At 40.1% G+C, this 24,686-nt stretch overlaps 1 protein-coding gene across 1 annotated transcript; it reads left to right on the top strand.

Annotated features, from left to right (window-relative positions):
• Positions 1–24,540, top strand: LOC117410949 (zinc finger protein 292-like). The gene is made up of 8 exons (XM_034017919.3): positions 1–253; positions 9,104–9,258; positions 9,581–9,659; positions 12,932–13,067; positions 13,694–13,896; positions 14,039–14,175; positions 14,439–14,580; positions 14,756–24,540. The coding sequence occupies exons 1-8, from the start codon at positions 92–94 to the stop codon at positions 23,351–23,353; spliced, it is 9,612 nt and encodes a 3,203-aa protein (XP_033873810.2). The 5' UTR covers positions 1–91; the 3' UTR covers positions 23,354–24,540.
• The last annotated feature ends 146 nt before the right edge of the window (positions 24,541–24,686 follow it).

The raw sequence follows: 24,686 nt of genomic DNA, 5'->3' as shown, positions 1-24,686 counted from the left end.
GCGTAAGGTTTCCTCGGTTTGTGCGTGCTTGCGCGTAAGCAGTACCGATCACGTGACACTGTGTGCGTACGCGGCGGAGTTGGGTGTGAAGATGGCGGACGAGGAGGCCGAGCAGGACCACAGCACTGAGATCGGCAGCGCCGCCGCGATTGGGGCGCTCAGAGAACGGTTACAAGAGCTGGCCACCGAGCTGACAGAGAGCCGGGAACCTGCCTTGAATTCCGCTTCCCAGTACTGCCAGAAATTCTGCCAGGTTAGACAAATGAAAACATTGCAAGGCGGAGTTGTGCATGCAGTCGAATGCAAAATAAAGCCTGAGAAATGAGATGGTTATATTAATCAGTGCCATTGCTGAGGGGGTAGCGAGAGCCAAAGGGGGAGGTGCTCCTTTGTGTAGCTACGTGCTGCTGCAAAAACACAGCATCCTCCCTGTATTCATGTTTAATTGCGATTATCCACATCTGAGGTTCTCTATGATTGCACATCTGAGGTTCTCTATGATTGCACATCTGAGGTTCTCTATGATTGCACATTCTAATTCTCCTGACAAGCGGGGTCTTAAGCGTGTTTATTAATTTGAATGTTTTATGGTTACACAAATATGTTTTAGAATTATTATTTATATAGACTTTGAAAATTAGTTTGCATATGGAATCGATGTTGTGCACACAGTGTATATTAATTATAAAACTATATGCCTGTCTTGACATTATTTTACCATTTTTGGTTTGTGTGCCACCGGGTGAGACAAGAAATAAAGCCGTCCTTACCTTGGCTGCTGTGAGCGTTGTGTCATGATCTTTTGGAACAGAGCTGTGCAAGTTGAAAAGAGACCAGGGCCGAATGTTGTGTTATTGAAATATATTTCTGAACATATTTTGTTTATGATGTGGTGTGCAAAATCACTGGTGGTGGTCGTGAGCGAGACAGAGCACGGCCATGCCAACTGGTGGTGGACACGGGGGGCATTTATAAGTATTTTTAATTACACGTTTTTAGAACTTCCATGAAAGAAACACTGCAGTATATAATATTGTGTAGACTTCGCCTTATGACGTTACTCCTTATATATTCCAATAACTTTAGTTTTATACAAGGTGACCAAAATTGAGAAAGATTATCGTGTAACTGTACTCGACAACCATGCTCAAAATGTATGCCTTTATGAAATTTGGCACACGCTTTAATATACATCCATATCTGTCGATTACGCTCTGCTGAGAAAATAGTTTTAGATGACCCACGTGTGAAATATGCGATGTATTTTTCATGGTACATATTATCGATTGTACTACTGACCGATGTATAATATCGTATGTAGTACAGTTAACTACATTTACAAATCACATTTATGAGAATGTGGGCGTTAGAATTTAGATCAAATTTCTGAAATAAACACTTTTTTCTAAATGTGAAACAAATAATTACATTTAATCAAATACATCCACACCAAACTCTAAAAATGTCTTTTAAAAACGCGTGAAATATGGATTAAAATGTTGGTATTGTGGTTTCCTGTTGTCTAAAATGGTATATAATCATGGAGATTTTAGGGTTTTTTTGCAGTTCTGCATTATCTTCAGCTGGCACTGATAAGCACTGGCTTCAAGCTTCTGAGCTTTCCTTGACACAATAATGCCCTATGAAGGGAAAATGCATATTTATTTATTTATTATTCTCAATTTCTGTATATTATGTACATCAGATGAAATGAGTGCCTCTCTTCAACAGTAGTCTACAGCTGCAGCTTGGAAATGAGCTCACTATATTATTATATGGATATAGGTATGAACAGGCAGGGAGTGTGCATTCAACATGACTTCATTTAGCATGCATGTTTTGGAGGGATACAGTGCCAATCTTGTGGCTTGTTTTCATATTATAAAGGCTAGAGATCTGCAATTCTTTGTGGTTTGTTTTCATATTAAACAGGCCAGAGAACTGGAATTAATTGTGGCTTGTCCTGTGGTTTATTTTCATGTTACACAGGCTATAGAATTGAAATTCACTGCGGTTTGTTTTCATGTTACACAGGCTATAGAATTGAAATTCACTGTGGTTTGTTCTCATGTTACACAGGCTATAGAATTGAAATTCACTGGGGTTTGTTTTCATGTTACACAGGCTATAGAATCGAAATTCACTGTGGTTTGTTTTCATGTTACACAGGCTATAGAACTGAAATTCACTGCGGTTTGTTTTCTCGATGGACCCCACTAGACACTTGGTTTTGTCCGACTACAAGAAACACATGAAGATTGATGATAGAATGCCTCAATATTGAAAACTACTGCAGCAATGTTACTTTTGTGTTTGATTTGGATTGTTTTGCAAGACTTCATGAAATGAAAGTGATACATTTTTTAGGGATGGGAATTTTTAAAATTTAAACGTATAAACTCTAAAGAAGTGGCAAAACGTTTAATATGCTAGACATATAACCGGTCACATGACAAACGTCACCAAACGCATATTTTTTTATGCATCCATTTTAGTAATTTATCATCAGTAGTCCATCTCGTATCAGACTGCTCTAGTGCCACAGTAAGCGCGGTTATTATAAAAAGGAAGGGGTTTGGCAATTGCCTCCAAGTAGCTTTTCTAACTGGGGCGGGTTTTATTCTCGGTGGATCTGGCGCTTCATTGGTGCTCTGTGTGTGTGTGTTAATGCCTGTAGTAGGCGTGGTATGGTATCAATTCCACGGCAGGGATAAATAACGTTAATGACAAGCGTTCTTTCTGAGTTTGTTCTATATTTGAAACGGCATCTCTAAACAAAGGAAGCCATTGAGCCAGACGAGAAAAACGTGGTATGTTAATAATTATGCTAAACAAAATTGCCGTGCCACAAAAGCACAAGTTCAAAGCTTCACCATTTGAAATGAAAACCATTCAGAGTTATTGTGGGTGGAGCTACTGATGGCAATAAAAAGCAAACCTCCATAACATTTTGCTATAGATTTGGCCGAACAGGGCGTGATCACGTTATCCCCTATGAGGACAGTGTGTGTGAATCGTGAATGCAGCAGTTTTGAAATCTATGTAAGATTATCCCAGTACTGTGCCGACCCATAAAACCATAACAGCGAGGCTGGAAAAACTTAAAGAAAATCGTGCTGCAGCTGTTCATACAAAACTTTCAAAAGTCGCAAATTACCACACTCATGGACCCCATTCCCCAATCTTCCCACAGGTGGAAGGCTTTTTTCACTTGAAATTGTTCTGTAAGCTTTTGGACTGAACGGCCGTTTAAGTACAAATTTTATTTGCTCTAAAGTAAAGGACCCCTGAGACACACTTCAAACAGGTAGGCCAGGCATCTCTTTACAATGTAAAGTTATGTGGATACGTGAATTTGAATACTTTACATTATTTAGTAATACTTGACCATATATAATTAACTGCACAAGAAGGCAAACATTACATTAATTACTTAATATATTACTTGATTGTGTGTTAATTTGGCATTTAAATAGGACTTGTGGTAATGTGTGGGAGGTTTATGTACACTAGTACAGCATGTAGAGGAGAATGGCGTTTGATTTGAGTACTCGGAAATTGTAATGCTCAAATACTCGTCTCGAGCAACAATAGATCTCAAAAGTCCCACGGCTACTGTCAAAGACCGCAAACATTTAAATATCTGAGGCAGACTTTAATATCAGTCACAGTGCTCTTTACAATTCCAAAATATTGTGCTATTTCATCCCTGGTAATTACCTTTTCGAGAAGTGAAAGTATTTCCAACTGTTTTTCAATTGTAAGCACAACTCGCATGTAAGGTAGTGTCTCACTTGACATGTTCACATATAATGATACTGGAAGAAATATTGTTCCACCCCTGCAGGTTTGTTTTAACCCACTCAGACTGCTTGCGTTCTAAATGTCTAGCTGTCCCTGTGTAGATCAGCCTGTGCTGATCAGAATGATCATTTACTTTTTCATGATACTGATGGCTCTCATTTTGCATTGGAGCTATATCAGGAGATGACTAGCGCTTGTTTAGTTGTTGTTTTGCTGAATGGGGGTATCAGACCTGCACTGCAGTGAATAGCCGTGCTTGTGAACGGACCACCTGTCTGAAGCACCTGCCCTGAAATAACGGTTCTCATTCCTAAGAGGTTTTGTCTCTGTTGTTGTGTGGTTTGGTCTGTTGGTAATGAGGTTTCTCTACTCAAACAGTCAAACCGCTGGTGCATGTCCCTGGTACAGGGGTTATAATGGGGGCATCTGTATGGAAATCACACATTTTAATATATCTAGAGAAATGCTCATCCAGTTGTGATAGCCCTGGTAAATAGCATGTTAACCATGTGTTACGATACTATTTGAATCTGGCTATAAGAATGAACCTGTCCTTGCATATGTGGTGCTTTGTTTTACATGAAAACATGGTTGTACTGTGGGTTTCAAGTCCTTTATTCACATCCTTGAGAGAAAGCTAACTTCAATCTAAATAAGTTTCACGAGAGAATGCTTTAGGAAAAGGAACCAATAACTTCAAAACTGCTTGTCTTTATTTGCTGAGAATGTTGTAAATTGTGTATCAGTTGTATTGTTTAGTTATTGGACTATTTTATTGTTGTGAGAAACCACTTCACTGGTGTTCACGCCTTGCTTCTTCAATGAGGTATTGAAAATGCCCATCAGGGGCAGTAGACAGTTCTATAGCTAATAGCTAAGTTAAATATTTAAACATTATCAATGGTATACATTTGCTGTTTTAGGAACTACAGTGAGTCTGACATTTAGTACAGATACTTGTCTGGAATCCAGCATTGTTCCTTGAACTTAACACAGACATGTTGTATGGTGTTGACCAGAGAACGAACTCTACAGTATTGAACATGAGGAAGCAGTGGCACCAGGAACTTGGTACAGAAGCCGACTGTATGATTATTTAATTATTATTATTTAACTATTTAACATACTCCTCCAAAGCGACTTACAGAAAATCAAACAAAAAAGTACCATATAATAGGAAATTTTGGCTGGTATTAAATTGGTCGGATTTGCTACCTTGGTAGATTTTGACGGTTTTTGAATTGGCGTTTTTCACTTGGCACGTTCACAAAGACAAATGCCACAGTTTTGTATTTCTACTTTTAATTTCAAAAACATTCAAATGCATAAATGGAATAAAACATTCACATGTAGCTTAAAATATGTTATATAGAACAGTAATTAAATTAAAAATACACATTGTTTATTTGCACGTAATTGAGCCTGCTTGCGATATATACAGTAAGCTTGCATTACTGGAAAGGGGATTCAAATTATTGCTAATAACCCATAATGCAAACGCGTTTAGATAAAGTAAAGTCTTATCGGGTATTTATGGTGAATTTTGGTGAACGTTGGAATTTACTATGACTGGAATCACATTTATCTTGAACTGAAACTTTAAAGCTTGAAAAAAACAGCTTAATGGTTTGCAGATCCTCAGTCAGGGTGTGACAATATAAAATAGCTTGTCTTTTAAAAATTATTTTCATTATTTTGGAATTAATTTGATTCTCTCTGTGGGGTTGATGAACAGAAAGGGCTAAATCTAGGAAGTACTGTACTTTACAGGAATGACAAACAAGCAGGAGTATTTCTGCACTACACTGCTGAGGTCAAAAGAAGGCAGCTGCAAGAGAAAATAAAAGGTGCAGTTCCTGTCAGTGATATCACATGGTTCTACAGATAGTGATGTCATGGAAAAGGAGCTAGTACATCTTGATTGTTTTGCAGTTTCTTTTGCTCCCTTTTTTAATATATTAAATACACATTGCAACACATATTAAAACTGCGGTTTTAGGGAATTGTCAACAAAAATTATACTGGGCTGGTAAAATGTCTGTGATGCTGGTGAATTTTTCCCATCCATGAGGCCTGGTGGCTAGTGCATTGAAAAGTTAGTTTTAATGTGTGTGTGTGTGTGTGTCAGTGTGTGTGTGTGTCTCAGTGTGTGTGTGTGTGTGTGTGGGCGCACACACAGTAAATTAAACAAATGGACACTTTTTTCCCCCCCTTCTTGCACTTGCATTTTAAAGCAATACATTCATTCAAAGTCATTCAAACGTACAGTAGATAGTGTTGGTGCCCTGCAGGACGAGAATCCATTCTTTTATCCTCAGAGAAGTTCCGCTTCAGCAGCGTTAACTGTTTTGCTGCTATTGAAAAAGATACTTCCTCTTGAAGCTCAGCAGCAAACAAATAAAAGCATGACTCACTCGTCCATCTAGGAAGGGAACGGGTCAGACACTGGCTAGAGTTCATGCAGTTCATTCATTGACACACTCTGCATCAACCATGTGCTGGGATCACTGTTTCCACTTGTAGTGTTTCAGAAAAACAGTCCACCACTTACCCCCTGTGACCTTGAGCTTGATTGCACAAAACTCTTATCTTCTAAATATAAATATATTTGTGTATTCTCTGTATCCTAGAAGCCACGGCATTTTGCATCTGCATTATTGATTGAAAAAAATGGTATGTGTGTGGGGGTGGGGGTGGGGGGGTGTTCCATTTTTGTAATGAGTAATGATGCTGTTTTTTTGTACATGTGAAAGCCCAACGATAGGAACAGCATGTCGGAGAGAGAGAAGCATGTACGGCATTGCCCCCAGGGGACTAATTAAGAATCTTCTGAACAGTCTTTCTCCCTCGTATTGTCATTACTATTCTGTGGTGGATGAGATGTTGTTTTTAGAATGAATGAATAAAGAATAGATTTGATTGTGGATGATTTCACTTGCATGGCTTAATTTACAGGGTGCAGTAAAATGAGGAAAACAAATGTTAAAGTTGGGCAGACACTAAAACAAGAAAAGGTTCTAAGCAATTAATGTCATAATGTTACATTTTCAAAATAAGTTACTGTACAATTTAGACCTTCAGTCACTTCTGTACCAACACCTCGAGTGCCAGGTTTATTCCTTCAGGCATGTTGTTGCATTTAGTGTTCTGCGATACCTAATTTAGGGAGTATCGATATGCTACCATGCACAGTATCATGATATTCCATACTATCGCGATACTTTGGATCTTATGTCCCTTACATGTTAAGTGGCTGCCAAATTCCTTATTTTTGCAAGTGCAAAGTGCATAAGAGTCTAATACAAAGTTAATAATGCTACCGCATATGGTGGTCATTGCCACTGACTATATATACAATTCAAATAAAACAGGTAAGAAAGTGCAACACTTTGTGTAAATGACACCATTTCTTACATATAAAAAAAGAGTGTTTCGGACAGCTTCAAATACTCCAATTACAAGGAATCTCTTAATTCTTATATATAACAAAATTACACACAAATACTTTCCTTGAAGCAGACTTTGTAACTAGGCCAGGTGTTTTACATACAGGGGTATCTTATCAAGAAATGGCTTGATGAGGTTCTTGCTTGGATCAATAAATGAAATGAGCAAGATGGGAATTATATTTTTATATATATATTTATTGTATTTTATATAGCGCTTTTTATACAAAAGTATCACAAAACACTGTACAGTACATAGCAAAAAAAAAGAACAAACCACAGTACATTTGTATAGCATGTCACACATACAACTGCCACAGTCAGACCATTTAAATAACAGTATACACAATTCAAAAGCAGCAATTTTAAAGTTTAAAGTTTAAAACTCACTAAGATAGGGGGCTCCCGAGTGGCGCATCCAGTAAAAGCACTTGCGTAGAGTGCTGGATGTCGCGAGTTCGAGTCCAGGCTATTCCTTTGCCGACTGAGGACGGGAGCTCCCAGGAGGTGGCGCTCAATTGACCGAGCGTCGCCCGGGGGGAGGGAGGGTTAGGTCGGCCTGGGTGTCCTCGGCTCACCACGCACCAGCGACCCCTGTAGTCTGGCCGGGCGCCTGCGGGCTTGCCTGTAAGCTGCCCGAGAGCTGCGTTGTCCTCTGACGCTGTAGCTCTTGGGTGGCTGCATGGTGAGTCCGTAGTGTGAAAAAAAGCGGTCGGCTGACGCTTCGGAGGACAGTGTGTGTTCGTCTTCGCCCTCCCGAGTCAGCGCAGGGGTGGTAGCGGTGAGCTGAGCATAATAAAATAATTGGCCATTCCAAATTGGGAGAAAATAATAAAAATAATTGGCAACGACTAAATTTTTTAAAAAAAAACCCACTAAGATAAGAAAGCCATTTTATAAAAGTGTGTTTTTAGTCTTGACTTGAAAACTGTAATGGTCCCAGCTTCCCTGATAAGCGAAGGCAGAGCATTCCATGATTTAGGAGCTCTACAAGAAAAAGCCCTTCCTCCCGTGTTGCTTTTGTTGACCCCAGGAATAACCAGCAGCCCCGCATCCTGTGATCTCAGAGTGTGGCTTGGAAGATACAGGGTCAGTAACCCCTGCAAATAACTAGGTGCTAATCCATTCAGGGCCTTGTAACTTAACAGCAAAATCTTAAAATCAATTCTATACTACACAAGGAGCCAATGTAAAGAGGCCAAAGCAGGGGTAATATAACTTTTCTTGGCAGTATTCTGAACAAGCTGCAAGCGGGATACCACACATTTTGGGACACCAGAAAAAACTGTAATTACAATAATCAATTCTAGATGAAACAAAGGCATGCATTAGTCTCTCGGCATCAGATACAGAAATAATTGGTCTAAATTTGGTTTAAATTTGATTTCTGAAATGGTAAAAAGATACTTCAGTAACTTCCCTAATATGAGTCTCAAATGATAGATCATGATCAAAGATGACCCTCAAATTCTTAATTTCTAGTTTTAAGTTTTGATGAGAGACTGCAAGGGTCAAGCTCATGTAATCCCACATTTCCATTTAGTTGGTTCTGTGATCCCACGAGCATAACCTCAGTTTCATCTGAATTCAACATTAGAAAATTCTGTGACATCCAATGCTTGATGTCTGTAAGGCAAGTAGCGTTCAGAACAGATTGAGCAGTGTCCTGCGTGGTCAAGTTCTTGGTACCTGATCATTTCTAAGGATGTGCTGAGTTATTCATGTTTATACTGAGCTGCAGGTTGTTGTTGTTTTGTAGTTTGGCAATGGCCCTGTAGATTATGCCCCGGGATGCATTTCTGCTTTTTATTCAAATGAAGCCATTTCAATGATGTACTTCTTTTTGTCCACAGACTCTTGTAGAATATGCAGGCAGGTGGAAGATCTCGGAGGGCCCTCTGCCGCTAGTCCAGGTTTACATGGTAGCCATATTAAGCTATGCTGAAGCTCGACACCAGCTTTCCTCTGAGTGTGACAATGTAAGCCTTGTACTTGAGCGATTAGCACTGTAAGTATTCTGTTCTGTATTTCTTTAATTCTGTCTGTAAGATCATCAAATCGAGCTTAATGTAGTTTTCTCTGTGATCTAGAAACGGATATAATATTCATTATGCCTTCATTTTCAGCTACCTGTGATTTAACATTGTTGTGAATGTACTTGTCTTTATTTGGTTGCCTTCCTTTTGCTGTTGTGCTGCCTTGCTGAAACCCTTTTGTGTCGATAGATGAAATTCCTGGGTAAACAAAATAAATTAAATATATAAGAAGAAATGATAAAAGAAAATACATGTGCGTATGGATGTATAATGTGGGTGTCTCTCCTTTTTCAGGAGCTGTGTTGAGCTTTTGCTGGCACTACCAGAAGAAACCCCAAATAATTTATGGAAGGAGTTCCAGACTTCAGTTCAGGTAGGGTGGACCCTTATTTTTAAATAAAAATTAATTTATATAAAAACTTTTTGTTTTGACTTATTTTATTCAATTTTTTTCTGTGTTGATTTTTTTTTTTTAGTTTGTGCTTGAATGCGTCTATAGCAGAGGTCTCCAATCCTGGTTCTTGAGGGCTGGTGTCCCTCCTGGTTTTTGTTCCAACTGTACCCTAAATTAGTTAATTGGACCAATTGAGCTTCTAATAAGCACTTCATTGGTCCAATTAAGTAATTTAGGGTACAGTTGGAACAAAAACCAGGAGGTACACCGGCCCTCCAGGAGCAGGATTGGAGATCCCTGGTCTATGGCACTTGCACCCCAGAGTTCGATATTAACCATGGCACGGCCCGGGGCCAGTAGAGAGCACAGTTTGTCCGGTAGTTATGAAACACCACAGGCCCAACTGGGTCGGTCACATCTTTTAACTGTATATAGTATGGTGCATATGGCTTCCATTTCATGAACGCAGAAAAATGGGTCAGTGTGCCAAAAAGCTGAAAAACGAATTACAAACCCATTTTTAAAAACATATCCATCCCCTGATAACAGCGTAATTGAACTGGTCCGAACTTTCCAGCCGCACGTTGTATTTGTTGCACAGTCAGCATCTGAGACTACTGAAGTGCTGCTGGTAAAACTCGTTACCTCGACATGACAGATTTTTACAATCTCTTTTATTTATTTTTTTCCAACTTAACAACCAACTGCACCAATAAGCCAAAAGTAAAGCGTTTAAATCAATAATGATGAAGAAAGAAATTATGAAAAAGAAATTAAGATTAAGACGAAAATAGTGGAGTGGAAGAAAGACTTAATCTGGCTTCATGATGACAGTAAAACAAATGTCACCCAGACTTGCAGATAAAAACAACAGCTTTTTGTTGGGAATTCAACATTTAGTTGCCCTCATATCCAGTCTCACAGAAATAGTTTGCAAGATAGCAGATGTTTGTCTGCTGTGACTGCAGCACGATGAATACCCAGATACGCCACGTGGAAGCTGGACAACGGGAGCTAACGTTTTGATTAGGGATACAATGTGTTCAGGTCAGAAATGCCGTTCACAATCTTTACAGGAAGCTGGACAACGGGATCTAACGTTTTGATTAGGGGTACAATGTGTTCAGATCAGAAATGCCATTCACAATCAATTACAGGACTCGTTCGTATCAGCAGTAAGATTGGTGCTGACTTGGGAGAGGCTACAAGCGACAACAATCTGAGAACGATTATTTTTATTATTATTGTTTGAATAGTGTTTATTAGGATTAGTATAAATTCGTTAACCTTTTGGCATTGCTGTTACCATGGTAACAGCTCGGTTGCAGGTTTGCTTGTAAAGAGTATCATTTGTATACATACATTTTCAAATCTTGAATACAGTATTTTAATTTTTTGATGAGCACCCCTATGTGTGCATGTTAAATGGCTGAAATAATACTATATATATATATATATATATATATATATATATATATATATATATATATATATATACATTTTATATTGAAAGGCTTCGCTTAGCCACTTTTTTATTTGAGACGTGGGCTTTCTTTGGTTACCGTACACATTACTAAACATACAGGAATGAAAAACCATCATGACAGGTTATGCATGCGAGCTAAAGCTTGCAAGTGCACTCGGCTCGTTTATATGGTGTGTGAACCGGATGTTTACAGTATCCTGCAGGCATATTGAAAGATGACAGCTATTGATGTATTGCTCTGTTTTTTAATATAGCATGTTTTAGATTCTTGCATATTGCTGTGGAAAAAAGCACTGGGGGAGCACTTCACTAATTTAATGGATGCATCTCTTCAATGCCTACAGTAGGAGAATGCAGTTTACGCAATGCAATGTTCTCAGCATTAAACAAAGTCATTTGAGAAAAGACTGAATATTTTACTATTTTGTGAGTTTGTTGAGTTCGGCAAGATTTTGGTGTCTGACCAAAATTTTTAGCAGAGCTTCAGTTTCTCACACTGTCCATGTAGTATAGGATTACCAGATTTCCACAGTGAAAAACAGGGAGTTTATTTTTTTTTCCCTTTTAATTTACTGACGCAACTCTGAAGCCAAAAATAACAGTATATAAAATAACACAATAATAGTTTAAGAATTAAACATCGGGTGAATTTATTGCAGATGATAACTCGTTTCATTATTTTTATATTGTCATCTAGTCAAAACATGGGCAGCAGTTTGGAGTAGTGGTTAGGGCTCTGGACTCTTGACCAGAAGGTTGTGGGTTCAATCCCCAGTGGGGGACACTGCTGTTGTACCCTTGAGCAAGGTACTTTACCTAGATTGCTCCAGTAAAAACCCAACTGTATAAATGGGTAATTGTATGTAAAAATAATGCGATATCTGTATAATGTGAAATAATGTGATATCTTGTAACAATTGTAAGTCGCCCTGGATAAGGGCGTCTGCTAAGAAATAAATAATAATAATAATAATGTTAAATGTACAAAAAGCCAGATTTAAAAAAACACATGGTATACACCTAATTGTAATGATTAAACAAGTAAAGCTGGTTTATTTTATTTTTGAATGGTGCTAACACACAACCTAATACATTACTCTGCTATTAACTTGCCAAGCAAGGTGATACAGTTTTGTATTTCTTATTGGGCCAGTTAAAATTGTATCTGGGCCATTAAAAACACTACCTCAGTGGCCCAAGGGGCCAATAGTAAAAAATCTAAATGTAGAGCCCTGCACCCCCTCCAAAAAATGCTTTCTATTGTTTCATTTCATGTTGTGGTTTTCAGTGTGCTTGATACTTCCTATGCCCATTAGCTAGAAGCAGCGGGAGGCCTCTTAGTATGTGAATACAGAAAATGTTTTACATCGAGACATGCGTTTGAACAAAGCGGTGCATGTTGCTTCTTTGCAAAGGGTTCCTTTGCCCGATTTAACTATTCAGAAACGTAATGGCAGTTTTGTTAAAGATTGTGAAGTCTAAAGTGTTCAATAAAACATGAGTAATCAGATGGCTCAGAGTTGAGAAAAAGCTGAAATGCAGTTTAGTATACAAAAGTCCATTTAGTTTAAATACACTGCTCATTTCCCATTGTTTAAACAGTGACCACTGACTTAAAATATCACACTTTTCATTCACTATGTCCTGTGCTTAGTCTGTGGAGGCCTTGGCATAGTTTTACATGTATTTTTAATTTTTTGCTGGGAGCACGGGTTAAATCTTCCAGTGGTTTAGATTTGTTTTTCTTTTATTTCTTTTGCTACAGACAGCCCATAATCTGCTACTGGAGGATGGAAACTCTGAGCTCCAGATGCTGTGTGCTGTTGCTCAGGAGAGTGGTGTGTGGACAAACTCGGCACTGCAGTGCATTCTCTCAAAGGAAGCACCACAAGAGGAAACAGGTTGGTTGAAATGCTCGGGGGATAGATCTTATCAATCGGACACTTCCTAATTCAACAGTTACTGCTGTATAGACCGTACACTTTTAGATTTGTAGCTAATAAAATAATGTCATAAGTCTTACCTGTCGTGCACTTTCATTCACTATATAGGTCCCAGATGTGCAGTTTTGAAAGAAACACATGCTATAGAAAACATTTTATAACATGATAGCTGGTAGAACGCCAGGTTAAAGAAAGATGTCCCTTTACAAACCTTGCCTTCCAGGAATTCACTTACTGCTTTACTTCCTTGGTCTTTTCACCTCAGCCGTGTCTTCGGGGTTAAAGTTGCCTTTAGAGGAAGCAGCTGGTTGGTTAAACCCTGAAGGGGTGGGGGCAGTTTCACTTGCTAGTGGAAATGATCCAGGAAGTGCAAGACCAGCTGAAAGCAAGGTCAGATATAATGGTTTAAAAAAAATACAGGTTTGCTAAGGCATATTTCGCATTTGCGTTAGTGCCTGAAAAGATAAGTGACAACATTGCTTAGAAAAGCAATGGCATGTCGACTAGCAGGAAATTGCTGTGGTAGAACTGTACAATTGCTAATATTTGCTTGCCTGCCTTTTTTCTCTCTTTTTTTTTTTCAGTTAATGAGTTTCTTAGGTTGGAGGGTCCTGTTCTACTAGAGATGCGTATCAAGCACCTTATCAAAGAGAAGCACATAGAAAAGGCAGCATCACTAGCAAAGGCCTGCTCCGACCATCTCGAGTTCAGGGCAAAGAGCAGTTTCAAACAGACCTACCTGGTCTGTCTTACTGCTATAGCTCAACAGGAGCAGCTTATGCAAGAGGTGGGTGGTATGCTTGTGTTAAGGCAATCTTTCTGAACCCTTTAAAGCATGCTCATGGCTGGCACCAGTTATTCTTTACACTGCGGAAGCCCACTAAATATTCAGCAACCTTCTTTTATGTTTTTTGTTCCCTTTATTCCAGATTTCAGAAGTTGACTGTAAGGAAGCACTAGAGATGATCTGTAACCTTGAGTCGGACGGGGATGAAAAAGCTGCTCTCAGCTTGTGCACAGCATTTCTAACTCGACAGCTGCTGCAAGGAGATATGTATTGTGCCTGGTGAGTTGCACTTACTTTAAGAACATGCTGGTTAGAGATTCCAATGAGCTTAGTGTCTTGCTGATAGTGTTTAAGACATACCATGGGATATAAGGAAATTCCTGTTGTCTTAATGTACAGGTGTGTGTCTCTCTTACATATTTGCATGTAGATGCAAGTCATGTTGGTAAACGTCTCTCATAGTGATAGCTCTGATTTTGCACTAGTAGTCGTGGGAGGGGATGCATGTTTCTGACAGTCGTGTTTGTGTTTTTTCTTTGCAGGGAGCTTACGTTGTTTTGGAGTAAACTGCAGCAAAGGACGGAACCCTCTACGCAAGTGTTTCTTGACCATTGTCGTCAGCTATCCCAGCTTTCGAAAACCGTGTATCACATTTTCTTTCTGATCAAGGTCATTCAGTCAGAGGTAAGATTCTGCTTTCACACGTGAGTTAGTGCCGTGCCTTTACAGAACTCTTACCCTCTAGAAAATGATAGCTTTTGAAGAAAATGTAAGGATCTAGCTTACTATACTATGTTGCCTTGTATTGTGCACATTCACAATCGTGCTATACAGTAAAGTCTGATTTCTAATCGTCTAGGTGGAAGACGTGGGACTTGCAGTTTGTATAGAGCTCTGTATTCAAGCACTACGAATGGAGTCAAGTGAAAATCCAAGTATTAAAGGCACCATATGTAAAACCATCTCCTGTTTGTTGCCCGATGACTTGGAAGTGAAGCGAGCTTGCCAGCTTACTGAATTCCTCCTGGAGCCAACAGTTGAGTCCTATTATGCTGTCGAGACACTGTACAATGAGCCAGACCAGAAGTTTGAGGTAGACAATCTTCCAGTGCCCAATTCACTGCGCTGTGAACTTCTGCTAGTGTTTAAAACGCAATGGCCCTTCGACCCTGAATTCTGGGACTGGAAGACTCTGAAGCGTCACTGTCTGGAGTTGATGGGGGAGGAAGCCTCCATTGTATCTTCAATAGATGAGCTGAATGACAGTGAGGCTTTTGAGCAGCTGGAGGATGATAATGGGGGCAAAGTTCAGGTAGAAGAGTTTGGTGGACTTGCAGATTGTTTATATGATACACCAAATGTGCTTAATGAAATGGCTGATGAAAAACAGAAAAAGAGGGAAATAAAGAAGTTGAGAGAGAAAGGGTTTATATCAGCTAGGTTTAGAAACTGGCAGGCTTACATGCAGTACTGTGTATTGTGTGATAAAGAGTTCCTTGGTCACAGGATAGTACGGCATGCACAGAAGCATGTTAAGGATGGGGTTTATAGTTGTCCAATATGTGGGGAGAATTTTGATCAAAAAGAGCTATTTGTCCCACATGTAACATCTCATGTAAAGCAATCCTGCAAAGAAAGACTCGCTGCAATGAAACAGAGTAGGACGCTGGGTAAACCTACCAAACTGCCCAATTCGAATACTGCTCTTCAGAAAGTTAAAGCTGCTGACAAACCGGACAACAGGCCAAAGAAGAAAAACAGCCCCCATTCCCATGATATTGTGGTCTTTAATGACAAGGATGCATCTGAGGGTGATGGAAAAGGTCAATGTTCTAAACCTGACCTCTCTGTACATAGGGTGGAATACAGAGAGGAATACACATGTCCTGTTACAAACTGTCGAAAGGGATTCAAGTACTTCAAAAACCTGATAGCCCATGTAAGGGGCCATAAAAACAGTGAAGAGGCTAAACGTTTTCTTGAAATGCAAAGCAAAAAGGTGGTTTGTCAGTACTGTCGTCGGCAGTTTGTCAGCGTCGCCCATCTCAATGATCATTTACAAATGCACTGTGGTGTAAAACCATACATCTGCATACAGTTGCATTGTAAATCAAGTTTCCTCACTAATCCAGAACTGTTGGTACACAGGAAAGAGCATGTTGTGTTTAAAGCAAAATGCATGTTTCCAGACTGTGGAAGAATTTTTTATGAAGCCTACATGCTGTACGATCATGAAGCTCAGCACTACAATACATTCACATGTAAATTTCCTGCTTGTGGTAAAATATTTCATTCCCAATCCAAGTTGGGTTTGCACCAGGAAGATCACATTGCACAGCAAAAGACTCCCTGTAATGAAGACAAAGCTGCTATACAGGACTCAAACCTAACTGAATTGCCAGATACAATTTCAGATCCATCACATACTCCATTACTAGAACCAAATTTGGTGAAATTAATTGATCCAAACCAGATTAAATTGGAATTACCAGATCCAAATCCAACCCAATTTAAATTGGAGTTACCAGATCCAAGTCAGTCACAGTTACCGCATTCAAACCAGATTACGCTCCCAGATCCAACCCAAATCCAAAGTGAATTAGAAATACCATGTCCAAACCTGACTCCTTTACAGGATCCAACTCCAGTAATGAATAATTGCCCACAAGCTGTCCAAATAAACGTTGAACAGGAAGGAAAAGTAGCTGTAATAAATTGTAAAGACAGCATCCATGTCTGTGGAAGTTCTCAAAACAGTCTGCCTGTTATGGGAGTCAGCAGTGATGTATGTGTTCCAGCTTCATATGAACATCTAGAACCGCAGCCTGTGCAACAGCCACCACTGCAACGAAATGGTCTACCAGCAGAGTTAAAGGAAAGCCAGCTACCTGACATGCTCACTGGTCCGCTGGAGGAAAAGCCAACCGAACTGCTTCATGTAAAAATAGAAGCTCCAAGCAATGAAGAGATCATGCCAGAGCAGCCGCCAAAACCGACAGGTGATGTTGTACCCAACTGTAATGCTTTATCGGTGAGGATGCCTGATGGCAATAACATACTTTCTCCGTCAGTCCATCCTCAAGCTGCAACTGAGAAACAAGTGAATGTGGCAAGTCAAGCCAAAGTGGTGGAGAGATTTAGCTGCACGTTTGAGACCTGTACTCGGAACTACAGTTCACCAAAGAGCGTCAATAAACACATGAAGGCAGTACACCCTGAATACCATGCTGCACTGAAGCTGGCTCGGAAAAGCAAATCGCTCCGAAAAAATAACAGAAAAAGTGCTCTTCAATCACAAACACAAGAAGACAAAACACAAGGTATGAAGACTCAAACCCCGCTGTTACCTTACCAAACTGGAAATGTTGCAGCTACTGTATCAACCCCAGCCTTTTCTTCTCATTCTGGAACCCTCACAACTCAAGTTTTCCCCACCCAAATAGAAAACGTTGTAAATCCAATCCTATTATCACAAATGGCAGAGGTTTCAAATCAAATGTTACCCTTGCAAAAGGAACGTGGAGCTAACCCTCTTCTGTCTTTACGAATGGGCAGCGGTCTGAACCTGTCTCACCTTTCCCATAAAGGACATTCAGCAGAGCTACCAATACATTTACAAGCACTCGCCAGTCAAGTTGCATCTTCACAGATCACTGCAGCAAATCTAGTCCTTTCTCCACAGAGACCTCGAGGCAATACAAATAATCTAGTTGTAAATTCACAAGCAAATGTCATAAATCCAGCTTTAACTTCACAAGCAGTTATGTTTTCAGAGATGCAAAGTAGTGCAAACCTTATTTTGTCTTCGCAAGCCGAAAGTAATTGCCTTCCAGTTTTGCCTTCTCGTTTGGAAAATAGTACAGATCCTATTCTAACCCCTCGGTTAACAGATGGTACAAATTCAGTTGTGTCTCATCACATTGACAGTAATGCACATTCAGTGCATCCTGCTCAAGTACAAAGAAGTGCAGATTCACTTTTGCCTTTACAGATAGATTGTGGCTCACATATAGGGGCACCACCTACACAAGGAGGAAGTTCCCATATGGCTTATTCGACTATGGGAAGTAATAATAACCTACATGTAACATCGCAAGTTGACAGTGTAACAAATATTGTGTTGTCCCAAGTGGATCCCTCCAATCCTAATTTGCCTTCCAATATGGAAGGTCTAAGTAATGCCTTGTTGCCTTCACTGATGGAGAGGGCGACACACCCGCTGTTACCTTCAGATCTGGAAAGCTTCAAAAATGCAGGTCAGCTAGAAACTGCTGTGAATCCTCTCTTCCTTCCACAGGTAGATGCCCGTTCACTTCCTGATTTCTCCTCTCAAGCAGAAAGAGTGGCTAATCCCCAAGTGGAAAATGTCATGAAGTCAGTTTTTACTTCCCAGCCAGAATCCGCACAGACTGCCACTGCTATCAAGCCACTCTGTGGGAGTCCACCTAAACTTGAAGTTAAAAGGACTAGCAAGAGAACAAAGTGGCCAGCTATTGTTAGGGATGGTAAATTCATCTGCAGTAGGTGTTATAGAGAATTTGCTAGCCCCAAATCACTTGGTGGTCATCTATCAAAGCGTTCTCATTGTAAACCATTTGATGAAACAGAAACTTCTGCAGCACTTCAGCAGGATGTTTCTTCCTCATTCATTACTAATCAGATTAATTCATCGAGTGTGCTGAATGTGCAGCAGCAACAGCTGTCTGCAAATTTAAATCCAACTGTATCTTTTAAGGACCGAGCCGATCAATCATTAGCAATAGGAAACCATCCTGCAGAATTTTTGCCTAGTGCTATTTTCCCACAAGTTAATGGGGCCGTTTGTAATCCAAACGAGGGTGAACAAAACAGTGAGGTCATTAAGCAAGCCCTGGAAACAGCAGGACTTCCAAACCTGTTTGAGACCCCTGAAATCCTGCAGCAGGCATTCCAAAATCCCTGTGGCCCCTATCAAACAAGTGCACATATGCCAGAAAGCACCGTCATACAGCATACAGGGAAAGCTATTAAAATGGAGTTGGAGGATGCAGAAATTCCATTGATCCATGAAACTAGGAATGAATTAACAGCCTGTGCCGCAAATCATTTTGTAAAGGCAGAAGAGCCTGAATTTTGTGCTGATATCTTCTCTGACTCTGTTCTGTCACAGATGTTGGCAGAACATAATTCACAGATCTCCTTGAATAATCTTGGAGCAGCTCCTTTAGATCAAATAATAACTGGTTCTCAGTCAATGAAGGTAGAAGGAAATGGAGAGCCTCAAATAAATGCAAATGACACTTTACTGGCTGCAATGGCCAATCTCACACAACACTTTATGGTTAATCAGGTGTTGCAAATACCAGCGGCTGATCCCCAGCATTTAGTAACAAACCGGTGCAACCCACAGGATTCTGCTCCAAAGATAAAGAATGTAAAGAAAAAATTACGTGCTCAGTTATTGGAAAAACCTAATGATTTATCACAAAAGTCATCAGGTCCAGCACAAGATATCAGTTTACAGGGAAATGGTCACTTGCAAAAAATACCATCCAACTTCCCACAAACTTCAGAGGCCATGCACGGTTCAGCATTTTCAAAGATACAGGGAATGACAGGATCTGACAATAGAGGTGACACGAACGGCTTGCCGAGTGATACTACACAGACAGAGAAATTAAACAGTGAGTTAAATGCATCCTTATCGGGACAGACTTTATCTAATGCACCAGACACAGCCTTGAGTAATTCTTGTGATTCTCAAAAAGAAGATGAAAAAATAATGGAAATTCTAACAGCTTTACAGAGATTAAACCTGGAAAAGGAAAATACCACCGATGACAGTCCTGCTGTGAATAGTTGCTCTGTCACTAGTATGCTTAACTGTAATGCTGTTGTGTTAAATGAACGCCCAGAAGCCCAACATCCCGATTCCACAGTAACAAATAAAGTTCCGCCTTTGGAAAGCCCTAGTAAACCGTTTGTGTGTGAGAATGAAAGTTGTCCTTATAGTGCTATGACAAAAGATGCATTGTATAAACACTATTACAAAGTGCATAATTACACTGAAGACATGATGAATGAAATCAGGCAAATCCAACTCAAGTTTGCTCCTTTTCGATGTCATATTTGCAATAAGACATTTACAAGAAACTCGAACCTCAAAGCACATTTTCAGACCGTGCATCGCTTGACGCAGAACAAAATGGTCCAGTTGAAAATTAAACGACCATACAGCAAAAAATCTCGACCTGAAAAAACTGCTACCAACAAACGGCCATGCATGGCGGATGGTCAACAACAAGAATTTGGTCCAGAACCTGCAGAAAGCACACTAGCCCTTGAAAAGTTGAAGCCCACTGAAGGCAATTCAGAGCAGGGTATGCATCCAGCAGTTAAAGAGTCATTTAAAGTGACTCCTACCCAAGTTTCATGCTCTTTGCAAGATGCACCGAATGGACAAACTTTAGAAAATGTTTCTAATTCTGTATTGGAGCAACCTAGATCAGGACAGCCTACAGTGGGCCTGTCTGCAGCTCAGCAACCTTCAGCAGAGTATCCTACAGTAGATCTGCCATTAGCTGAACAACCTGCTGCACAACCCCCTACAGTGGGCCAGTCTGTAGCAGGACAGCCCCCAGTGGGATTGCCTGTAACGACTCAGTCTGTAGCTGAACCACCTGTAACAACTCAGTCTGTAGCTGAACCACCTGTAACAACTCAGTCTGTAGCTGAACCACCTGTAACAACTCAGTCACTAGCTGGACCACCTGTAACGACTCAGTCACTAGCTGGACCACCTGTAACGACTCAGTCACTAGCTGGACCACCTGTAACGACTCGGTCTTTAGCTGAACCACCTGTAACGACTCAGTCACTAGCTGGACCACCTGTAACGACTCAGTCACTAGCTGGACCACCAGTAATGACTCAGTCACTAGCTGGACCACCAGTAATGACTCAGTCACTAGCTGGACCACCTGTAACGACTCGGTCTTTAGCTGGACCACCTGTAACGACTCGGTCTTTAGCTGAACCACCTGTAACGACTCAGTCACTAGCTGAACCACCTGTAACGACTCAGTCACTAGCTGAACCACCTGTAACGACTCAGTCTGTAGCTGAACCATCTGTAATGACTCAGTCACCAGCTGGACCACCTGTAACGACTCGGTCACCAGCTGGACCACCTGTAACGACTCGGTCACCAGCTGGACCACCTGTAACGACTCGGTCACCAGCTGGACCACCACCTGTAACGACTCGGTCACCAGCTGGACCACCTGTAACGACTCGGTCACCAGCTGGACCACCTGTAACGACTCGGTCACCAGCTGAACCACCTGTAACGACTCAGTCTGTAGCTGAACCACCTGTAATGACTCCGTCACCAGCTGAACCACCTGTAATGACTCGGTCACCACCTGGCCCACCTATAGTGGAACAGCCCACAGTGGGATTGCCGATGATGGGACTGCCTATAGCTGGACAACCTCTGATGGAGCTGCCTGTTTCAGGAGACACTGGTACAGGATTTCCTCTCCCTGGACCCCCTTTACTAGGAGAGCCTGCAACAGAGAAGGTTAAAAAGCCTAAAGGTCCAAAACCTAAGGTACCAAAGCCTAAGGTTGAAAAACTTAAAGTGGAGAAGCCTAAAAAGCAACCAAAACCGGAAATAAAAAAGCAAAAGAAGCCAGCTGCAAATACAAGCGAGTCATCTCACAGCTACAGTCCATACCGGCCATACCGTTGTGTTCACCAGGGCTGCTTTGCAGCTTTTACGATACAGCAAAACCTGATTCTGCATTACAGGGCTGTGCATCAGTCAGACCTGCCTAAATTTGAACAGGATAATGAAGAAGAATCAGCCGAGATCAAAGAAGAATTAGTGGAGGAGATTAACCAGATCACAGAGTTCAGATGCCAAGTTAAAGATTGCTCTAGAATATTCCAAGAAGTACCTAGCCTTTTACAGCATTATACACAGCTTCACGAGTTCAGTCTGGAAAAAGCTGGGAGACTACTGTCGGATATGAACCTGGGAAGATTTCGGTGTGACCAGCCAGAGTGCAAGGCTTCATTTACAGCATTTTGGAAGTATATTGGTCATCTTGAAGTGGATCATGAACCAGAGAAACTCTTTAATAATGATGGGGAGGAAGGCGTGTTCAGGTGTGACTGTGAGGGCTGTGATTGTGTTTATGCCACTAGATCCAACCTCTTACGCCACCTCTTTAGAAAACACAGAGACAGCCACAAGTCCCATTTAATTAGACATAGACAAAAAATGGACAGGCAGGAAAGTTATTCAGTAAATGGAGACACGTCCAAAAAGTCAAAGTCTGCTGGAGGTAAAGGAGACAACGAAAAAGAGAACTGGCAAAACAATAAGAAATCAAAAATCAGTAGCGCAGAGAGAAAGAAGAAAAAGAATGATGCAAATAAAACCGTCTGGATAAAAAGCGAAAAAACACCTTCTTTAAAAACAAATGATGAAGCTTTGGCAATGTGTACAAAAAAATTCTCTCTGCAATACCCATGCATGATAAAAGGTTGTCTGTCTGTTGTCAGCAGTGAACGCAATATATTTAGACACTACAAAACTCACAGGCTGACTGATGCGTTCCTACTGCAGCAAGGCAGTGACTTTATCATTTGCAAGCAGCGTTCACGTCCCTTAAAAAAATCAAAGTCTACTGGAGATGATGGAGAGAAATCTCAGGAAGATCAATCTGAGAATTCAGAGGAAGACTTGGCAGATGCCTACCCTGAATTACATGAAACAGAAAGTTTACGTTTAACCTCTGAAAAGGATAAAGTTGCAGAATACACTAAACCTTTTAAGAAAAAACGTTCAGCTAATGAATGTTCTGAACCCAAGCTAGTCTGGAGAAGAAAGCGGACAATTAGACAAGCCTTTCCTGATTCCGTTCCCCTGATCAAGCGCAAGAGAGGGAGACCTCCACTGAAAAGAAAACGCAAAGAAGCCGTGCAGATCAGAATAAAAAACAGACGAGTGAGAAAACTGAAACCAGAATTATGTAATCCAAGCAATCTGTGCAGTGGCTCGGAATCAGCAACTTCTTCCTGCACAGTTCCAGTTCAAAAGGAGCAACAACACAACAATATTGACTTGAGTACATTTAAGCCAATGGGATTTGAAGTGTCCTTTCTCAAATTCTTGGAAGAATCTGCCGATCAGACTAAGAGGAAAGCAAAGGAAAATCCTCTCTCTGAAATTGCCTCAAAAAGAAAGAAATATTTTCCCCCAAAATGTGGAAGTTTGGATTGTAGTGAATCCGATTTGCACATCAGGACTAGCGGTTACCATAACCTTATTGACTTTCAAAACCCTTTGAATCTCCAGTCTGTAAAGAATGTAAAGATCATTTTGGATAGGACCTTTTCTGAAGGGGCTGAGCTTTTGCTTAAGCAGCTTCAGGAAATGCGACCAACAGTTGTGCTCGAAAAATGGTAATACAGTTGAGGGTAAGATTAGCAAAAAATGGTTCTATTAACAAAAAAAGCATAGTACTCAGGATTACTCTCTATTTTAGTGCAAGGAATACTTAGGCTGCAGACCAGGGCTTTTTAAATTATTGTATGCATAACTGAACAATGAATATTGAAGATAACCAAGCACCTGTCAATTACATCCCAAATATTTGTCTTTGAACGAAATCTAATTTTAATGACATATAAAATGATTTTAGGATTTTGTAAGCTCACAAGACTTTTCAAGGGTTTAGATGACGCCTTTCAATTGACACTTTTATCAGATGTGCTGTAAACCAGAACTATGCTAATCTGTTGTGTAGAAAATTCAAACTGAACCGTAGAGCATGTTTGTACCATTAAGCTTTTCTTATGTCACGTGAAGTTGCCTTTGCAAAAAAAAAAAGACAATTCATGATACCAGTCATGTAAACTTCAATATATCCCCATGGGACATTTTGCTGCAAACCTTTATGTAAAAATTAGACAGATTTTCTTGTTTCTTCCATCACTGAAAGTGTTGTGTATAGTCTGTGATATTTTGGTTGAGCTCTCTGTTGTTCACTGACCATGTAAATTGTAAGTTGTAGATATTTTTTGTGTATATATTTATTCTTTGAAAACTGTTAGTCAAAACTATTAAATTCACAGTTTTATAACATTTTTGTGTATTTTTAGTTTGTGAACTGTGGTAATTATAATCTTATAAAATACAGAATTTGAAAACCTTTATTTTTTCAACAGTGCTCATTTTATTACATGTAAGATGGGGATTGTTTTAAGCTTCCATGTAATGACAGTGAGTGTTGATGTTTGCAGTATTTATTTTGCTTTCCAGAACCTTGTGCTGGAAGGTGAAAGCGAAGTGACTGAACATTGTAGAGTGCAGTCAATTAACCTTTATTTAAAACATGAACAAAGACACAGAGACTCTCAAATAGACCCCCGATGCCATTGTACAATGTTGTGTTTAAAGAAAACTAAAATGTTTGAATGTCTGAGACAGTGCTTAGACATTTCCTGTACATGTCCTACCTCATTGAGAGAGTGCCACTTGAACTTGTTTGGCAATGCAGTACGTGATCGAGCCACCTGTTTTTTGATGTTATTGTCTTAAGAACCAACTGTACTTTTTTTCAATATGAAAATAAATGAAATTACAGGAAAGTATTTCGGAATGTCAGTTGTCTTAATATGAAAACGGGGAGCGATTATAAAATGGTCTTGCGAGTTTGGTATCCGCTGATTTCACAGGCCCCGGTCAATACCAGTGTTGGACTGTCTTACCTAGAGTTACATGAGATAGATGCATGCTA

Source organism: Acipenser ruthenus, chromosome 6 (assembly GCF_902713425.1).
Source record: "Acipenser ruthenus chromosome 6, fAciRut3.2 maternal haplotype, whole genome shotgun sequence".
NCBI classification, from domain to species: domain Eukaryota; kingdom Metazoa; phylum Chordata; class Actinopteri; order Acipenseriformes; family Acipenseridae; genus Acipenser; species Acipenser ruthenus.
This window is presented reverse-complemented; position numbering and strand designations above follow the sequence as displayed.